The following is a 20,860-nucleotide window of genomic DNA, read 5'->3' on the forward strand; positions in this document are numbered from 1 at the left end:
TAGATGACAGGTCTTAACAAGGTGGCACCAAACATTTGTGCCTTATAAAATCATTGACAGTAGGTGTGACCCTTATTTTTCTGTTTTCGTTTGTGAAGTATCAGATGGCAACCCTGAGGCACTCTCAATGAACACAACCCATTTTATACCACTCTGAAAAAATACTCCAGATTTTCCTCGTCTCAATCACTGCAGCTCAGTTGTTCTCCAGAAACACAGGGAGTCAGAGTGAAACTTAAACAGTCATCCACTGTACCTGTGTTGTTTGTCAGGTAGGATGTGAGTGAGCCCCATGGTCCTGTCATATCGCCGTCATCCGTTGCCTTTAGGGAGATAATAGGTACAAATGATTAATAAACAAATGAATCCTCCTATATTTCATGAATGTATTTTGCATCTGACCCAGTAAAAGCCAGGGTATGTTCCACGCTGTCTGTGCAGTCTGTTCTTGTAAATGCAATATCTTGTGAACACAGAAAATGTCCACACTGACTTTGTGATGAACTGGTTTGTTTTGAAGTTCAAAAGTCAGGGTTATGTGTCATGATTATAAAGTACATGTAAATGGGATCTCTCTAAAAACAGTTGAGGGATTTTTTTATTAACTTTAAGCAAATGTCCACACTGACACAAGCATGACCTCATTACATTTTGAAAGTCAAAAGTCAAAATCATTTGGCTACTCAAGGTTACTCATGTCCGCCATCTCCTGGTGTAAAGTGGTAACAGTGCAGACCTCTGCCATTAGCCCGATCCCTCAATAGCAAAGAATCCTTAAAAATATTCCTGGATCTAGACGGTAATCCAGATCACTCCCAAAATCGAATCAATTCTTCTTTATGCCATTTGTGACATTTCCTGAAAATTTCACCAAAATCCGTCCACAACTTTTTGAGTTATGTTGCTAACAAACAAACGAACAAACCCACCCGATCACATAACCTCCTTGGCGGAGGTAATGACAAAATCACTCGTTAGTTTAGTTATCTCTTTAAAAGAGCTGATCAGCACTGAAGATGAAAAACATGCAGCCTACTTGTGGCATCATAAGAGCCAAATACAAATGCTTTCTAGGAAGATTTTTTTTTTCTGTCTTACTTACACTTAAGCGGACATTGATTTTGGCCCATTTTGATCTAAAATATTATAAATTATGCGGTGCAACCGTGCCTTTCTGTAGCACTTTATAGCCTTTAAACTTATTTCAAATTCAGTCAGGAATGCTTTTATCATACATTTGATCATTTAATTGCAAAATGGATTTACACTTATACTTCGTAGAGATGGCTCTGCTTAAAAGATGCTTCCTGGGTAAATCAAGCAGGATGCCTTGACTTTCCAAGGAGCACATGGCTAGAAACCCCCATATGGATGGATACATTAATAAAGCGTACTGACTACAATAAAAATTTGTTCAAATGCAGGCTTTATGCTATAAAGACGGGGGCTGGGGTGGAGGAGGTTTGCAAGCAGCAGCAGTGTGGTGGATCAGCATTAATGCAAGCAGGGATTAGTGAGATGTAAGTCATATTTAAATACAATGCTGTGTTGAGAGAAGGAGCTGTGATTGGGAGCAATAGGTGAGAATTAGGATCGGTTGGCTGTCAGCTGATGACGGCTGGGCATATGACTACCGTGTCCTGCATGAACTAACACTGAGCATCATTCAATCAAAGGCTGGAAATTATGAGATGCTTCTGTAATATTATACTTTTTAGTTTTGGACGTACATCAATGAAAAATGCGAGGACAGCGATACCCTCTGGATTCTTCGCTGGCTCCGACAAATCCTTCTTTAGATTGACTACGTGCATCTGTAAGAGATACATACAGGTAGGAGACAAGTCAAGATAACAAAAGGAGCACACTTCATAAAGAAAAGTAGCACATTGCACAAGAGTCAACAATGCTTTACCTCCATTGGATATCTGTGCTTATCAATGGTGTGCTCTGAGCCTGGATGATGTTCTGTCTTGCCCCAGTGGAAGTGAAACTGAAGCGTAGAGTATGTTCCATTAAGTCCCCCTCCACTCACTTCCACTTCATTCTCCTTCAAAGTCAATTTCACTTTTTGCATAAAAAAGAAAGTGTGAAAGTGGTGCCACTTGCATACCTCTGTCACAACTAGAGAAACAACCTCTTGGAACATGTAGGAAGAGGAAGATGAAAAATAGAGAGGACTGTACCTGTGTGGTTATTGTTTTTGAGTGATTTGATGACATTCTGTGAGGAGAAGTTGGTGAAGGTGAAGTTATGCAGGTTTTTGTCAGTTTTAACATGGCTAGGGTTTATATCAATGGGAGACTGCCTATTTCCTCCACAGACAGATCCAGGGATGTCTTTCCAGTGAGTCGGGGTGTGCTCTGTGAAAGGAAGAGATGCACTTAATACAGAAAACTAATACTGACGGATGGTGGTTTACTTCCAGTCAACTTTACGTCTTTACTCACCACAGCCAGTGTAGCACCAATCACTCCCAGCAGCTGAAAGAAAAACAGTCAATTCAAATAAATAAATGTCAGATGTGACTTTATAAAATATTCCCCTATAAGGGAAAAACTGACTGCTACTTTTTGTTAATCTGCTGATTCTGTGCGGTTACTTAATCTCATCAGGAAAAGGCATCATTGTCTTTATTTAGACTTCAGGGTGATCCCTCATTTACAATGACATCAGCAGATAAAAACAACAAATGTAAGATAAATGAACATAAGACATAAAGTTATCAGTTAAAAACAGACATGACACAATCTGAGCATTTGCTTATCAAGTGGTAACTAATGCTAGGTGTGGACGCACCTCAATGCAAAATGAAGACGCATCTTATGTTGTCACTGGAGCTGTAATGCTAATGCATGGTATGCTAACGCATGGTATGAATGTACACATTGAGTGCAGTCAGCCTGAAGTCTGAATGCCCAAAACTCATTTATGGTCAATAAATGTAAATTAGGACCTGAGTGAGCTTGACTAAAACTACATGTTATATAATGTCAGACACTTAGCTGGAATGAAGCTAGTATTGTCAGGTATTTTTGACTAATGTTAGCTATAGCGGCTAGCTAGTTAGCAAGCATTCCAAACTGTTTTCATATACAGCTTAAGATTTGTTTCAGGCTTTTGTTATTTTAATTTTGATCTGTAAATGTATTTTTAGATTAGCATACACTATATGGACAAAAGTATTTGGCCGCCTGCCCATTACACCAACAGGGACTGAAATAACATTGTATTCACATAAATGTACTTTAATATGGAGTCGTCCCCCCTTATCCAGCTATAACAGCCTCCACTCTTCTTAGAAGTTTCCCTTATGATTTTCGGGTGTTTCTGTGGGAATTTAAAATCATCTAACCGTGTCTCAATAGTCCTTGTTTTGTGCACTGGGGCACAATCATGTTGGAATAGAAAAGGGCCTTCCCTAAACTGTTGCCACAAGGTTGGAAGAATAGGATTGGCCAAAATGTCTCACTGGGGATAAGGGGACTAGCCCAATCCCTGAAAAAGAGCCCCATACTATTATCCCTCCTCCACCAAACTTTACAGTTGGTACAATTGCACTCGGGTGGGTAATTGTTTCCCAGTATCCGCCACGTCCAGACTCGCCCATCTGACTGCCAAACGGAGTAGCCTGATGCCTCACTCCACTGCCAGTGTGCCATACACAGCTCCACCTGACCCTCTGCATTGGACTTGGTGATGAGGCTTGCATGCAGCTGCCATGGAAACCCATTCATGAAGCTCCTGCTGCACAGTTTATGTGCTCACATTAATGCCAGTGGATGTTCAGAAATCTTTAGCTATGGTATCAGCAGAGCGTTGGCAACTTTTACGCATCATGCGTCTTAGCAGTCATTGACCCTGCTTTTACGTGGTCTTCCACTTCGTGGCTGAATTGCTGTTGTTCCTAAATGTTTCCAATTTCTTGTATCACTTATAATTGACTGGGATATCCACCACGGATGACATTTCACAACCCATCTTATTGCAAAGTTGGCAGTCACTGAGCTCTTCAGAAAGACATATTTAAAAATGTTTGCAAATGTAGACTGCATAGCTAGGTGCTTGATTTTATACACCTGTGGTACTAGGTCTGATTGAAACACCTGAATTCAATTGCCAAATATTCTTATCATATTGTGTATTTCTGGTTGATGCTATAGTTAATTTAAGAGGAAATGTTTCTATCGTTCCCTTTATGGTAGGGGAAATACATTGTCCTGCTCGAATTAAAAGTGATAAGAGTTCAAAACAGTCATGCTTCGATACAACTTTACTGACTTAAAGTAAAACCACCTCAATAATGGCTGCATTTCTGATGTTTTAAAAGGCTTTAGAGGGGACTTTGATAGAGCTGGTGATTCAACAGCAGTCAAAACAAACTCCAAAAATAAGGCAACCTGGCAAGCCAGATCCCCACCACTCCCTTTACAATATTTACTTTACTATCATTGTAGTAAGTGGTGGTTGTGACAATAATAGTATTTGTAACAGTAACACTGCTTTGAATTTGTGTACTTACATTTTGATTATTATTTATTCATTTCTTTATTATTCTTCATAATTTTTTCCCCTTTCCTCTTGTATGCTTGCATTAATTTACTGTCTGATCCCTGTTTTTTCTCTGATGGAGCACTTATTCACGCATACATCAATGTCATTATCCTCTACCGTGACAAGCTGTTTGTTTAGTTATCTGTCATTTTGTCTCTCTCTTGTTGTTGTCTCTCTGTTAGTTTTTGTGTTTTTCATTTCAATAAAAGTTGTCATTAAAGGCTTTTATTTGAGCAGCTGCTGTCTGAGGAGAATAAATGGGAGCTCTCTATGACAATTAAAAAACACAGACAGTGTACTATAATAACATGTCTACAGCAAACAAAACTATCCATTTATTTTGCCCACACTTACTTTTCAGATGTAAATACGCTACAAAGTATTTTTTAAGTATTTTTCTCAACATGAAATAGAATTTTATTTCTCTAGGTTACCTTTAATAGCAAACAAAGCCATTGGTAGGAAGATTTAAATTTCTTCTTAGTTTTAATGCACGTAATACTGGCTCCAGCTCAACATCCCACATGTGGTTTACAGAGGGATGACCAAAGGTCTCACTGTCACTTGTAAGAAGCTGATAGGTTAGCTTTTATCAGTGGACAAAAAAAACGGCAATTCCCTGAGGCTTTGCGCTCCAGCTGATCACAAGATATAATCATCACAGGTGTGCATCATTTATGAGGTATACAGTAGATCTGAGACATGTTGTTGAATGTAAGTAAGGGACCAAGAGTGAATAAAATAACATCACAGGTTTTAATAGCCCTAAAATGTCTTTAAATCAAGCAAATTCTAATTAGAAAAAATATCTGCACATATTAAAATCGTGAATTGGTGGATTGACTCTTATCAGAGCATCAAAATAATAATTATATTTATTTGTAGTAACATATAGCCTCTTTAATAATGTAAACCCCTTTTCTCAAACAGAATTACCTTTTTATTGGTGATGTTAGCCATGTGGATGGAAACACTGAACTAAACAATGCAATGTCAGACTACATAGTTTGGCCATGGGTTAAAGTGTTAAAAAATTAGCAAAAAAAAAGGGGGGAATCAAACAGCTAAATGGATGTAAAGTGGCAACAATGGGCAAAATGGTAAGAAAGGGTAGAGGGGCAAAAAAAAGGTATACATGAGCGAAAAATGGCCCAAAAAAATTGGTTAAAAATTGGAAAGAAAGGGGGAAAAGTGCAAAAATGGATGAAAAGGGGCAATAATAAGCAAATAGTGGCATTAATAAGTGGCAAAAAAGTTGCAAAGTGGGTTAAAAGTGGCAAGAAAGTGCAAAAATGGGTTAGAAGTGGAAGACAGAAGTGGCAAAAAATGGGCAAAAGTAGCATACGTTTGATAGTGACAAAAAGAGATAGAAACAGCAATAAAAAAGGGGGTAAAAATGGGCAAAATATGCTTAGAGTGGCCAAAAAGTGGCAAAAGACTTGATTGGAAAAAAGTTGGTTAAAAGTGGAAAGTAGGGGCGCAGGTGGCAGAATGGATAAGGCGCGCGCCCCATGTACACGGGCAGCCCGGGCTCGAATCCGGCCCGAGGCCTGCCACCGCACCCCCACCCCCAACCCCATCCACCACCCCCCCCCACCAAAGAAAGGCACAAAAATGCCCAAAAATAACCCTTTAAAAAAAAAAAGTGGAAAGTAAGAGAAGAAATTGGCAAAAAGAGAAAATTAAAGCAAAAAGTGCCTAGCACCAGTGCTACTGTTTTCTTCAGTTATTTATGTGTCAAAGCTGGCTGGAGAACATTTTGGTGGGAATGGTGGCCATCTTTAAATTACACTGATAGGGTGCGTTCGAAAAGTCCAAAAAATTACCTCCTAAGTCCTTTCCTATTCACTCTTCCTTAACCCCGATGAGAAACGTCACAGGGTTAAGGAAAGGTGTGAGTTAGAGGATAGGAAAGGACAACTGTGGTGAGTAAGGAATCCGACTGCACTTTCTCTAGGCGGATGTTACGGACGTGAAGTGTGTTTTTGCCTAATTGTGATAATAAATATAATATTCACAATATAGCAACATGCCGACTTTATCGCTTTAGTTGGTTGTGATTTACAAACTTAAAACGTTTACTTTAATATTTCAAAATAGCAAGACAAATACAGTTTAAAATACTGGCTGATCGGTTTACTATTTCAATAAAATAGAAATGAGAAGAAATGAAATTGTGATCATAAGTTCAATGACAAAGTTTTTATGTCTAATATTTCTCTGTTCATCCCTACTGCCTTCCATTTATCACGTGTATTATACGTTTGACTGAATTTTACGGTTTAAATCGGGGTTAGTAAAGTTATTCTAGTTATTCAAGTTATTCACTTGTTCTGATGAGCGGTCAACAGGTGCGTCACTTTAAATGAAGTTTACGCAAAGCATTGTGGGTCGTCTTTTCATCTCTCCTTTGGTAAAGGATGGTCCAGTGTTTCCTAGGCTAAAGGAGATAATAAAGGAAAAGATGAAGCTCCTTTCCTTAACATTTGGAGAATTCGAACAGTCCTTATCATGGCCGACACTTAAACACTTCCGGGTCGTTTCACTCAGTTAGGAACCTTCCTAAGCAAAATGGACTTTTCGAACGCACCCATAGTTTGTGTGCTTTTGTGACAGGATAGACAAAGTATCCATGAATGAGTCTGACAAGTATAAGTTAAGCAAATCAAGCATAATGGTGCAGGGAACCCAAAATGTAATGTCCACATATGAGGACGCACAGTTGGAGGTTAAGTTACACCTGACCTAGAGAAGTGTTAAAAGATTTAGACAGGTTGAGATTGAGTTTTGATGCTCTTCTAAGAGGTGATGGGCGAGCACTGCTGGGTATTTTTAATTTTTACATTTCAGATCTGGATATGTTCTGTAGTTCTCTGGTTTTGTCACCAGAAGAAAAAGATATTGGTTTCACTTGTTTGCTTTAGGCTTAATTGGAAATGGCCTCATGTGAAACATTCCCTGGGGCATCAAAACCAATAAAACCATCCCTCCCAAGAACAACAGCAATGTAATGGTTTTCTCTCAAACTTAAAACCCCCTTTCATAATTTAGTAATAGTCCCAGGACCAAAAAGGCTGAATTAGCTACTATTTTAATTTAAAGAGTTTGGAGAAGATGAGCAACTTTTTTGAATGTTCTTTCTGCTTATCACAGGAACTTTTTAATGGAAAAGCCTCCAGACTGGAATATACTGAATTGCAATAAAAGTTGCACCATATCAGGCTAAGTCAGTCACAAAATGCTGCAGTACAGAGTAGGATTTAAATTTCCTTTTTTTGCATAACCCAAACATGAAGTTGGAAACATCTTAAGCCACTGTACCATTCTTTTGTATCAGTTTCATGAAAAATGCTTTAGATTTATCAAAGACAAGACAAGTGTCCGTAGGAAAGAAGAGCTCCGCTGAATGAGGATTTCTATTTATTTTGTTTTTATTTAATTTACTTACCATAATTGACCACAGTTCCCAAAGCCAGGCACGTCAGGAAAGAGGAAAGATGCATCTTTAAGGGGAGAAAAGAGACCTTTTATCAATCTAATTGGACATTTTACTGCTTTTTCAGTGCCATATTTACAATGAAGCCCTCCATTCAAAGAGAAAAAGATGTGTAATTGCTAAAACCTTATTGTATGCTCTAAGTAAGTCACAAAATCAATGGTAATTTTTGGCTTTGCTGCAGCCTCAAATCATCTCACCTTACTTCCAAACCTCAGGTCCTCGACGCTTTGAAATAAAGTGAGGTTTATATGGAGTAAAAGAAATAGTTGTAAAATCCCAGACAAGTCCACCAGTGAGGAGTTGAAAAAGTGTCCTAGTTCGTTTCTTGTCAGTGATATAGAGCAGGAGGGGACACACAATAGGAGGGAGGGGGGCTTTTGTGTATACATCACTAAATCAGTATGGGGGACACGTAACCTGACCACAGGACTCTTTTGTCAGAACATTGTGATCAAAATACAGGTGTTATGAGTGAGCCAATGATCAGGTTGAGGAGGGGTTAACACGGCAAAGTGACCCTGCTAATGCTGGTTCCTGTTTAGTGACACAGAACACATGTTTCCATTCACAATGCTGATGAAATATAAAGGTGAAATACCTAATGGAAATAAACCTAAATTTGGCACGATTTGATATAGTGCCAATACTTTGCCCATATTATCCCCATAAAGCTGTGTGCATTATAAATTGGTTTAAGCAAAATGGTGCAAATAAAGATATATTAATGGTTCATGGATTTTTATATGAAAAAAAATGTATGAAACGTTGTTAAATGTAAGTGGTATGAAGACAGTTTACATTTATTATTTCTAGGAAACAGGTATTGAATGCAAACCCTGAGGTAGTAACTCAAACCACAGGCTCCTTCAAACCTAAATATAAAATCTCTACTCCAACCTGCAGAGAGGAAGTGGTATTTGACACCTGTTTGGCTTCTTCAATAACAAAGAATTAACACATATTTACAAAAGCACAATCCAGATAAAGGATATTACATGCCACTGGAATTTTTTCTATCCCCATTACATCCCTCACTAAACATACAGCGTAGTGATGCTAAGCTTTTAATTGTCAGGTGATCCTGAAAAACGATACCACAGAAGCTAAACTGGATTTGTTCTCTAAACACTGGATTAAAAAGCAGGCTTTCAAGCTGACACAAACCACTGTAATGTTGACTGTATAGATTGTAGAAATGTGAGACGACAAAAAGCTGAGTATGAAGCGTTTGTATCATCATACGTCTGGTAACATTTCAGCTACTCAACTTGTGAAATCTTTCAAGCTTTTTTGAGACAAAAGCCTGGGAATATGTTCCCTTCCACAATAAATAAATGGATATTATTTTGCATGGTAAAGGAACCCATCACTGCTTGATGAAATATGCAAATAGCTTTATAAGAGTTAGGTAACAAGATGGATATCATTGTAAAATATCAATCAAGCATTTGGTTAGCCGCCTTTGAAAAAATAAACTTGTTCAATTCTATTTATTTATACTGATTCATCCATACTCCATAGTAACAGAGTTACTGTGATGACCACTATATACAGATGCAGTATCAGAAGAAAGAACTTTAAATTCATAAACACGTTCGCCCTACTTAACATAGCCTGCACCATCTCGTACCCCTTTTCTGTAGCTCCAATAGGGTAAAAAAGTTCACTGTGGTAAAATACCTCACCTCAGATGCACATTTCCCCTAATTTCTCTATTTACTGTAACTAAAATGCTGTAAGAGAGCTCACTGTGGTAAAAAGGCTCACCGCATATGCACATTTGCTCTCATTAATCTATTTAATATCCTTACAACTCTGTAAGGGAGCTCACTGTGGTAAAATTCCTCCCTTCAGATGCACAGTTGCACTATTAAATCTATTTACTGTAATCAAAATAGTCAGAGAGCTCACTATGGTAAAATGCCTCACCTCATAATTACAGTTGCACTAATGATCTATTTACTGTTATTAAAATACAGTATGAAAGCTCACTGTGGTAAAATGCCGAGAAGTAAGTGCATATTTGCACTTACTTCTCCATTTACTGGGATTTAAATACAGTAAGAAAGCTCACTGTGGTGAAATGCCTCACCTTAAAATCACATTTGCACTTATTTTTCTATTACCTAAAATGCTGTAAAAAAATAAAGAATAAAAAAAGCTCACTGTGATAAAATGCCTCACCTCAGCTGCACATTTCCACTGATTTCTCCATTTACTCAGACTAAAATACTATGAGAAAGCTCGGTGTGGTAAAATGCCTCACCTAATATGCACACTGGCCCTTATTTCTTTATTATCTGTAACTAAAATACTGTAAGAAAGCTCACTGTGGTAAAGCTCATAAGCACATTGGCACCTATCTATGTAAACTTTTTGTATCTTATCTCATTTGCTGTTTCTAATCACCTTTTACATGCTTCGTTTAAAACGTTTTCATTGAGTTTCTTTTTCCCTTTGTCATTGTATTTTAATGTCCTGTGTGAAGCACTTTGAATTGCCTTGTTGCTGAAATGTGCTATACAAATAAACTTGCCTTGCCCATCTCCCTCATGTAAAACTGCCCACATCCTTACACACTTTATACTGCCGATCATCTCTTGTCAGCATTCTTGCACCCTTTGCACATCCTGGCAGCAATCATACTATCAATGCACACAGACTTGTTGCACTGGAAAAAATACTGGAAATTATTTGTACTTGTTTAAATCTCAATTTTTAATACTTTTACTTTGTTTTATTTTTCATGTTTAATGTTTAATTCCTGTACATTGAAAGAAAAGCTAACCAGAGTCAAATTTCTCGTTGCATAAGCATACTTGGCTATAAAAGTTGACTCTGACATTAAAAAAAAAAGGTAGATAAACATGTTAAAAGCGTCACAGTGCTTTAGAGATGAAATTTATGGCTCTTTGAAGGGAGCCAGATCTTGTGGATCAGTTCCTTTCACAGAGCTGTTCAAAAAACTGGCTCATTTAATATTTTATGATCTAAGAAGCTAGCCAAGGAGTAACTCATTTTATCCAGGAAATAATCACTGGAAGGAATGATAGGGGACAATTTGGGTCAGAATCATTCAAACATAGAATATATATTTGTGGGTCTATGTAGGTCTATCGTTGATAAAATCACTGAAAATGTCTTTAAGAAATTTAATAAACAAGAGAAAAATATAAATACCACATACTGTGTAGTTCTGTGCTGTTAGTATTGCATGCATATATGTAGTATGACTGAATGCAAATTTTAGAGAAAACATTTCACGCAAGAATATTCTGATAAAAAAACTCAATACTTAAAAAAGAACAATATTTCAAGTATTAGAAAAATAGATAAAACTACAGTAAATGAAAGAAAAATGTACACACAGCCTACTAGTCCTACTAGTATTTACACTGCAATGGACTGGTGACCTGTTGGAGTTTATACAGCTGCCTTGTAAAAAGTTAAACCCTGCAGAGGACTGCTGAACTGTCCTTGGGTGTATAATCTTCTCACTCTGTGGAGTAACAAAGGAGGGATGAAAAAACGAAGGGCTCACAACTGTGAATCGGTTCCTGTCGTTCGTGTTAAAGAGCCGTTCAAAAGATTCGGATCGTTCATGAACGTCACATCTCTACAGCGCTTGTGTAGCAGACTCGTTTTGCTAGCTTTTTTTGTTCTCTGCCATTTCCTGGCTTAAGTCAAGTAAAAAAGCAGTCTTGGAAGAGCACAGATAAGACACAAATTACAAAATAGAAACCTTTAGAAAAGGAAGCTGAACTAATTGAGGGAGCAGGTAAAGTTACTCATGCTGTGCTACGCTAAGCTAATATTTTGAGATGCGGTTAAACCTTAGGTATAAGGTGCCTATATCATATGATTAAATTTCAGCTGTTTTTATTATTATAAATAATAAAACATCCCAGGGACTTTGCTCCCTACCAAAAGGATTAGCTTAATGACAAGGCTGGAGAGGACAGTAGCTTGCAAGTTTGGCCAATAGCAAAAAAGTGACAAAAAACACACGATTATATTATATAATGTCCATTCTCTTGTTTAAAGAAGGAAAATCCAACATTTAACTTGTGTACATTTGATTTTCATAAATATCCTCCTGTTTCTTGGTTTGTTAAATACTTGCAATTATGCTAGCATCTGATTAGCTCTGCCAATCACTAAAGCAGCAGCAGGCAAGAGCTAGCATGCTTAAAACACTAATTATGTCGATCAAATATCTTTAAATCTTTAGTTTAATTTGGTTTATACATATAGAAAGGGAGGTCTAAATGGTTGAAGTTTAGCAGTGGTTGCGTAGCATACTTTTTTAAGCTAATCTGTTCAAGTGACTGCTGTTACCTAGCTTAAGTCAAGAAAATATCCCTAACAGGTCATTTACTTCAATGAGACACAAAGGGCGTAATCTTTAGAACAAAGTAGGTGGATTAACTTAGTTTGCTTTCTGTTTGTGTGCCAGGCTAACACAACTTGCTGCAGCAGAGAGAGACAAATGTTTTGCCCAGAGTCTTTTTCTTGACAAGGAACTAAATGTTTTTGTACTTGGTAATGTTTATTGAAACTCCTACTCTGTTGATATATACATAGCTTTTTAAATGAACCAACACAGCAGGTTTGTCGACCTTTAAAATGTCCTCAAAAAAAAAACATCGCTTCATTACCTCATGGTCTGCCCTTGTTTATACTTCTAATAAAGTAAAACATTTGCCCTTTCCAAAACAAACAGCAAGGAGAGGTACACTGTAAAAAATGTCCGTAGAAAATACGGCAAAAGACTGTCAAATAGCAACAGTAAAAGACCGTAAAACAAATAAACATATATTACTGTATAAAATACACAGAATTGCTGTAAATCAAGCAACGGTATGAAACATAAATTTTTACAATTAAAGTACGTAATAATTACAAAATTGTACCGTTTAAATGAAAGAAGATTGTGAAAATAAAGGAAAAATACTGTAATCTTCAAGATGGGCAATTACTCTAAAAATTACAGTAGTATTTTGTTAAAATTACAGACTTTTCTCTCATGTACATTTAAATTCACAGTAAAAATCTGTGAAAAAAATTGCAATCACATACCGTAATTTTAGCAGGGACAAGAGGTTAAAAATACTGCATGATCAGGAAAGTTCTGTAGAAAATACAGTAAAAACCTGTCAACCTGCAAAACCTGTGAACAAGCACCAATTTGTTGTTATGTTCACATTTGTTTCTCAGTGCTACACCACATGATGCTGCCTTGTGAAATAAACGGACAGTTACAGTTAATATGAAAACCTTATTGAAACAAGAATGGTACCAAAAATCATTTTGTTTGTTCTTAATTTGATGGATGAAAGTGGTCAATTATTTTAGTTTAACTGATTTATTGGAAAAGAATGATGTTAATTGCTCTCACAAAGAATGCCATTGCATTTGTAAAGCCATTCCACTTCCTTTAATGCATCTAACACAAAATACATTGATGTACTTTAATGTTTCAGTCAATCTTTCAGAACTGAAATTGGATGACACATATTACCGATAGGAAATATAACAAGGTAATTGGAAAGAACTATTTTATATATACATAAAGAGAGAGAGAGAAAGAGAGAGATACATACTGTATATATAATATGTATATAATACAGTTGAATATATAGTATATACATTATATAAATACAATAGTTATTTTTACTGGTTAAACAACTTAAACATGAATGCAAATAGAATGACAAGAAACCCTCCATAATCAGTTTTAAAAATGAATGGGAACTGTACATATAGTCTATCAAATTAATTTCTAAGGGAAAAAAAAAAATCTTAAAAAAAAAAAAAAAACAATATGAAACCATGGTTTAGTTTCTGAAATTTTAATTTACTTCTCATACCTTATGTAATTTAATCTAAACTTCTCTTTACCTGTATGTGGGGTTATTTATGTCTAGTAAATACGTTTTGTTTCATGTGCCAATGCTGTATTAACTATTGGAATCTGTTCAATAAAGTTGTATCAATATAAAAAATAAATATATAAAAATAATTTTGAAAAACTGTTTCCGTCGCCATTCAACCCTGTCTCCACAGGAACGTTTTCTATTCTGTCTGTACTAGAACAGCGATTTGGGTGTTTAAAAATGGAACAATTTGGAAACGAGCTACAGAGTGAACAGTTTTCAGTCACCTCCTTCCATGTACACAACAGTGCTGCTTTCTCGAAATGCGTTTGCGCACTGTGGTTGCAGTCAATTGCCATGCGCGACACGGTTTCGCGCAGGCGCGGGGAAAGAAGGACCTTATACGCATGCGTGTGTGGTTCGTTGGAAAATCAAACCGCCAACGGCTGCCTGGTAAACTACAGCGTTTTCGTGTCTTCTGTGGTCTCGTGTGCGCGGAAATATTTCATAAAGTTGCTGTCTGCTCGGAGAACGAGCTGCAAACGAAGATGGAATACAAAGCAGGACATTGGCGTGTATTAATTCGACGTCACCCGGAGCATCAGCTTACAAGCTATTGGTAAGGTATGTAGAACTTCTTTTGTCGTAGTGTCAAATATTTCTTGAGTTCTTTTCATTCAGTAACACCACGTGTTTATAGGTAGAAGTTAAATGGGTCAGGAGGCATTTTGTTTCAATTCTAGACCAGCCAACATTGCTGTTTGATTTGTATTTTTTGCTGTTATTTTAGCGTGGAGAACGTTTAACACTTGCTGTGTTGGGGACCATAAGTGAACCCCAAGCTCAGCGCTAACTCCGCCCACTTCAGACTTTTGAAAAATGCACAAAAAATGGGCGGTTGGGTACTGGGAACACTGGGAAGAGGGAAAGAAAAAGGACGGAGTTTTCCAGATGAGGTGGGAGTGACCGTGAGGACCGTGATGTCCCCTAGCCAAAAAGTGAGAGTCCCGCCGCAGCACTGATGCTTCAGAGCGATCTAAGGTGAAGGATTTTTCCCCTTCAGAGTCACATTCATATCTGTGTTCAGAGTCACATTCATATCTGTGTTCAGAGTCCCCTGAGGCAGGCTTTCCAGCTTATTCCTACCTCTCCATGAATATGGTTGCAACTTCCGCTCCGTTCTATCTAAATGGGACTTTGCATAGAAACGAGATGCTAAACGTGACTATTAAAGCAATTTTAATGCCAAACTACATAAACTTAGACTGCTTAACCTCAAACGGGATAATATTATTATTGTTTCTCTAGCCTCTACTGGAGAGTTCAAATTGATGACATTATTTTAGATAACCTACACGGGCATATTTAGCTAACTTTATTAGCTTTATATCGGTATAAAAAGATACATTTATAGTTTGTGGAGTTGCTGAAATTCTCATTTTACAAACTAATCCCTCTTAAATATGGGAATTATATTTATAAAATTATCCATGACTCAAGTTGCCAGCTCTTCAATTTGGTAAATGTCAAGTTTTGTATTAAGAATTAATGATAAATTAATACTAAAAGAATCACATCCCGGATGCACTTAGACAGTGGACAGCATGTTGTGAAGGACATATTTAACTATGTCATAATATTGAACAAAGCAACAGGTACTGAGCATTACAGAAAATATGATTAAAAAATTTCAGCTCATTGATTTAACAAAAATGAAGCAGTATTTATTACAGCAAATATTTATTTATTTCAGAACAACCACTGTTGACACTAAATCACTTTAGTAAGCCTTTGGAAAAATCATGTTTTTGCTATTATTGTTACTGTACTGGAAGTTCCACTTCCATTCATAGCTACAGTAGACCCCCAGGAATAATGTGGTATCCACCTTATTTACTTATCTACAGCTTATAATACAAACAATGTGAACATGTGATAACAAAAATATAAATATTTACAAATTCCAGAAGAATTCCTATTGAAACAACTGTCGTTCTTTGTTAGCGTCCATAGTTAGCTGCTGTACTAGAATACATGTATTTAATGTAGCCTACTTCCGTTTTGGCACCGGAAGTTTCGCCCATATTCACATTTGCAGTAGCGGCCCCAGGAATAAGGTGGATAGTGTGGTGGTGGACTGTGGTGGTCCTGGGCACTACCTGTTGGCTCCAGCACCTCCTAAATGCACAATGGGGATATGTGCACGTCAGTGTCATGGCACTAAAGATTTAATAGCTCACTTGATTTTTGCAGGATGCCACAAAGCTCAAGATTCAGAGAGGACAGTTGGAGGGCTGCTCAGAGGACATAAAGGGTATGGTGTTTCCCCTTCTCTCCTGTTTCGACAAAAAAGAAGACAACCTCTTTTTCCTTGTTGAAACATTCTTGCCAGATGGGGTACCAGTGGAAAGCCTGCCCCATGTATTGTTTTTTGTAGTAAGTGGATCTCAGAAACACTTTAAGGACTCATTTGGATGGTAATGGATGATTTGCTTGTAATTCTTTTCTACTTTTATCATCCTCCCAGGAGCCTCTTGCTAGGCTTCAAGGCAGCTCATGCTATGCATTGACCAGCATTGGGATCCACTCAGGAGTTCCTACAGAGGTAATAATTTTTCCTCTTTAGAGGTAGTTATATGGTATAGTGTAATGCTGGCAAAATGTTTTATTTCCTTCCAGCCGTGTGCATCATATGATACAATATCAGTTATTTTTATAACTGTGTTATCGTCACCTGTAACATCTGCTATCCTGAGGAAGACGGTTCAGGACAATAAGAGCCAAAACTAACAGACTGAAAAACAGCACATATCCCAGAGCAGTTGCAATAATAAACTAGAAAAGCACTCAGAGAGCGCAGACCTCCGCCATTAGCCCTATCTCCCAATAGTGAAGAGTCCTTTAAAAATTCCTAGATCCAGACGATGATCTGGATCAGTCCCAAAATCAAATCAGTTCTTCCTTTTGCCATTTCTGACATTTCCTGGAAATTTCATCAGAATCTATCCATAACTTTTTGGGTTATGTTGCCAACAAACAAACTAACAAACCCTGCTGATCACATAACCTCCTTGGCAGAGGTAATAATAATTGCACTGAATGGAACTGTGCAAGATTTCGTTGTACTTGTGTACAATGAAAATAAAGATTCTGGTTCAGATTTTTAGGTTTGATAGTATCCAAATTTTCAAATTAAAAAAAAAAAAATAGATGTGCAGCATTTTTTTCTAAACCAAAACTGTTGTGAGCAGAAAAAGCGCAAGGGCAAGCAAGATGACATACAGAGCTGTGGGATCAACACACACTCTAAGTGGAGAGGGTAGCACCAGTCACAGCTTAGTGTTGATTTTAGAAGAACATATAAACACAGCAACACCCGTCTGATAACTGCTTGACAGCTGGATCACTCTACATGTATGTCTGCATTTTTGTGTCTGCTGTAGCTTCTGCCACAAAACACAAGGGATGTGACAAGACATTCAGCTCACGGGACAGGAAGAGATTGGGTCCACTCTTTTTTGAGTGAATTCAAAATTGGATAGTACTTTGCAATCAGTGCATACATAAGTGTTCAAAACTTCTAAGTTGACATGATTTGGTGCTTTACCTTGTCTTTCTATTTTTCCTTACTCTTTTTTAAGGTCCTGTTTCTTCTGCTAGTGGTGACTAGGACTCCATTACTTTATACTGTCTCCGGTATTCCACTCTTCTAAAAAGACGCCAGTTATCAAGGATTAATAATGGTAAGCCTTGCACAGCATTTGTACATACCTCAATAAATTCTTTAGATTAATCTTTCTTTAAGCAACATGAAGCCATTTTATGTTTATTTTATGTAGTTTACACCAAGCACTGCATTAATCTGGTCATGTAGAAATACCCAGAATACTGCCATGCCACTGCTTTGTCCAGCTTGTTCTCAGTGTTCTGATGATCACACCATATGGGGGCCAATACAGTTTTCTGTGTGAGTCACATGTTTTCATTATGATTGATTTAAAATTCAGGGCCCATCATCTTTGTTACAGCAAAATCCTTTTGTACCCCAAAGCATTTAGGGTAAGTGTACCCATTAGGCCCACCAAAATCTAAGTTCACGTATTTTTCATAGATACTAAGATGGTTTATAAACATGATCATTTGTTAGAATGAAGGATTAATCCCTCATTTGAAGGTATATTTATTTACTTATGCATATTTTAAAGAACAAATTAAAGAAATGTTATGAATAAAGTCAAAAGTCTGGCATGGCCTTAATTGGTACCTAAGTACCATTTAAGCCCATGTGTGTTCCAAATAAGCCCACAACCATGTTTATTGACATAAATTTAAAAAATTATTACATTTTTCAAGTAGTAAACATATATTAATTCAGTAACATGTTATACATGTTAAACACAATTTATTTTTTGAACTTGGCTTTAATGTTTGGCTTGTAACAATGGACCACCACAAACATGACTAAGTAGGCCTAAAACTAATTTTCATTGGCTTCAGTATTTAACATTTCATTGAACATTTTATTTAATATTGACAAAATTTGATTCAATATTGACAAAATAAAAAAATGTGTTTGTTTTTAAAAGTATTAAATGACATTACAGTGAATCAACAATATCTTATTGAACTTGGATTTAATGTTTGGCTGTAACAATGATGATTTTAGGACAGTTGCTGTAATTCCTCTTTTTTGTTGGCATTTTTCTCACTATAACCAAATAATTATGCAAAATTAACTGACATAACAATTCTTCTGGGCAGTGTGTGATCTGTGATGTACTCGTGTTAATGAAGTTAGTATAACAACATCCAACACAGGATTACAGTGAAAAGCTATCAAACCTCAAAATTTCATTTTTTCTGTTGAAACACATCAGATGGGCTTAAATGGAACACACTGGGCTTAAATGGTTCTACAGTGACTACCAGGGAAATGAAGATAATATGTTCTCACCAAAATTAAACAAATGTTTAAAGAAATGCCTGTAGCCTAAATATGCTGTAAAACTTGCCATCACAGTTATTCCTCTTCTGCCAAACTTTCTGAATTATCAAGGAATTCTTGTTCAAAGTTTTATGTAAGATTTATGTAAAATGAATCAGAAAACAGTTAGTTTGTGTACTTATCATTTTTAATCATTAAGCAGTGTATCTATCAGTAGGGCTACATGTATTGACTAGTGATTAGCTCGCTACGCTAGCTAGCATGACTCATCTTTTCACATAAAACTAAATAGTAAGAAATTACAAAAAACTACCTGTTTATACACAAAAAAACAAATTAATAATCTCTCAAATTACATAATATGAATGTAGTTAACAAGTCAGTGGCTGGAAATGGTTGAAAAGAGGTTCTTTCTGAGGGGTCCCAAAACACCAAAGTTTTGAGGCGACTTTATCTTAGCCTCCTTGAGACTGCACAAATGTAGGCGGGCCTTTTTCAATATCTACAAATGTGATTGGTGTCAAACAAAAACTGACATATAATTAAGAAATTGTGTGATTGGACAAAATAATGTATAGCATAAGACAGGCCCCTCTTTTTTTTTTTTTTTTAAATTGACTTCAAAGTCGCCAGTGGGCTTAAATGGTGCCTGGGCTTAATGGATAGGCTTACCCTAATACAATACAATAATAACTTTATTCATCCCCGAAGGGAAATTATATAGAAATTATATATAAAATTATATATTATATTTACATGTAAAAGCAAATTCTATATTTATTTGGGTGGTCTTACAAGTAAATATATATATAAAGAGCATAGTTTGCAAATATTTATCTTGTGGTTCAACTACCTAAAATCACAATATAACCCTTATGAATGGTTCATACCAAGGTCTTTTGCTAACACTTGTGGTTTGGGCTATTGTGTGTAGCTTTAAATCAGTGTTAATTTGGACTAAAACTATGACTAAAAATGTTCATCGACAGCTTTGTTTTCCATGACAAAACTAGACTAAGACTAACAAAAATAGATCTGTGATGACTAAAACTGACAAAAACTAAGTTTAGTTTTTGACTAGAATGTAATGTAGTTTTCACGGACATTCAAAATCCATGATATCTCTCCACTGTGGGTAATTCTGTCAAAAACAGTGCAGCTGTAGCTCTTCTGTCTCTCAGCTGTAGAAAGCAGGGACCCCAGGTTTGGCAGGGTGCAGAGAACATCCCACTATGACTTGGTACCAGATTTAAGCAAGACAATAAATGCTTGGACTAAAAGTAAAACCTAAAATGTGAGGACTTTTATGGACTAAAACTAAATGGACAGAAATGACTAAAATGTGACTGAAACTAAAATTCATTTCACTTAAAGACTAAAACTAAGACTAAAATTAAAAATATCTGCCAAAATTAAAACTGCTTTAAATAATGACATCAATTCAAATTTATGTTTAGTTTTTACAGCAATAGCTATGTCACTTTTTTGTGTGGGTCCATATCTTCTTGGATATGTGAAGGAGGGGGGAGCTCAGTGGATACAAGCCTGGGCACCACAGCTCTAAACTATAAAGGAAAAGCAAATTGCAATTAATATGTCATAACTGTCTCATTATAATCAATAACGGAAAAAGTAATTGGCTGTTGTTAGGTGATTGCTGACTTAATAGCTGGCACTTGTGGGTACATTTGCGTTTTTTCACCATATTCTATTATAGAAATGATCTATATGTACTGTACACACTGTTTATTTTATTCTGTTGTGCTGATTGTAAGCATGGCTTATTAGAGCCTAGTTTTCTCAAATTTACATCTGTGTAGGCATTAAACTGAAGCACTGAATCACTCTTACTTTGCTTTGTATATGTACTTCCTGCAGAGAGGATGGAGCCAGTCCAAAGTAGAACACCTGATGAACTGTGCTCGAGTCTTCAAGAAGATGAAGTTTCTTGGCCACGTGAAGCTTCCCAAGTGGAAGGCCTTCTTC

The 20,860-nt window shown here is 36.6% G+C and overlaps 1 protein-coding gene across 1 annotated transcript in view; it reads right to left on the bottom strand.

The window, feature by feature from the left end:
* The window catches only part of LOC121528715 (carbonic anhydrase-like), a 42,210-nt gene that overhangs the window by 19,706 nt on the left and 1,644 nt on the right, over positions 1 to 20,860 (bottom strand). Inside the window, exons 2-7 of the mRNA XM_041816280.1 lie at positions 8,003 to 8,057; positions 2,451 to 2,483; positions 2,187 to 2,363; positions 1,916 to 2,067; positions 1,731 to 1,814; positions 257 to 323 (exon numbers count right to left, since the gene is read on the bottom strand). Of these exons, the coding sequence (XP_041672214.1) occupies positions 257 to 323; positions 1,731 to 1,814; positions 1,916 to 2,067; positions 2,187 to 2,363; positions 2,451 to 2,483; positions 8,003 to 8,057 (568 nt within the window). The remainder of the gene's footprint in view (positions 1 to 256; positions 324 to 1,730; positions 1,815 to 1,915; positions 2,068 to 2,186; positions 2,364 to 2,450; positions 2,484 to 8,002; positions 8,058 to 20,860) is intronic.

This window comes from Cheilinus undulatus, linkage group 20 (genome assembly GCF_018320785.1).
Source record: "Cheilinus undulatus linkage group 20, ASM1832078v1, whole genome shotgun sequence".
NCBI lineage: Eukaryota > Metazoa > Chordata > Actinopteri > Labriformes > Labridae > Cheilinus > Cheilinus undulatus.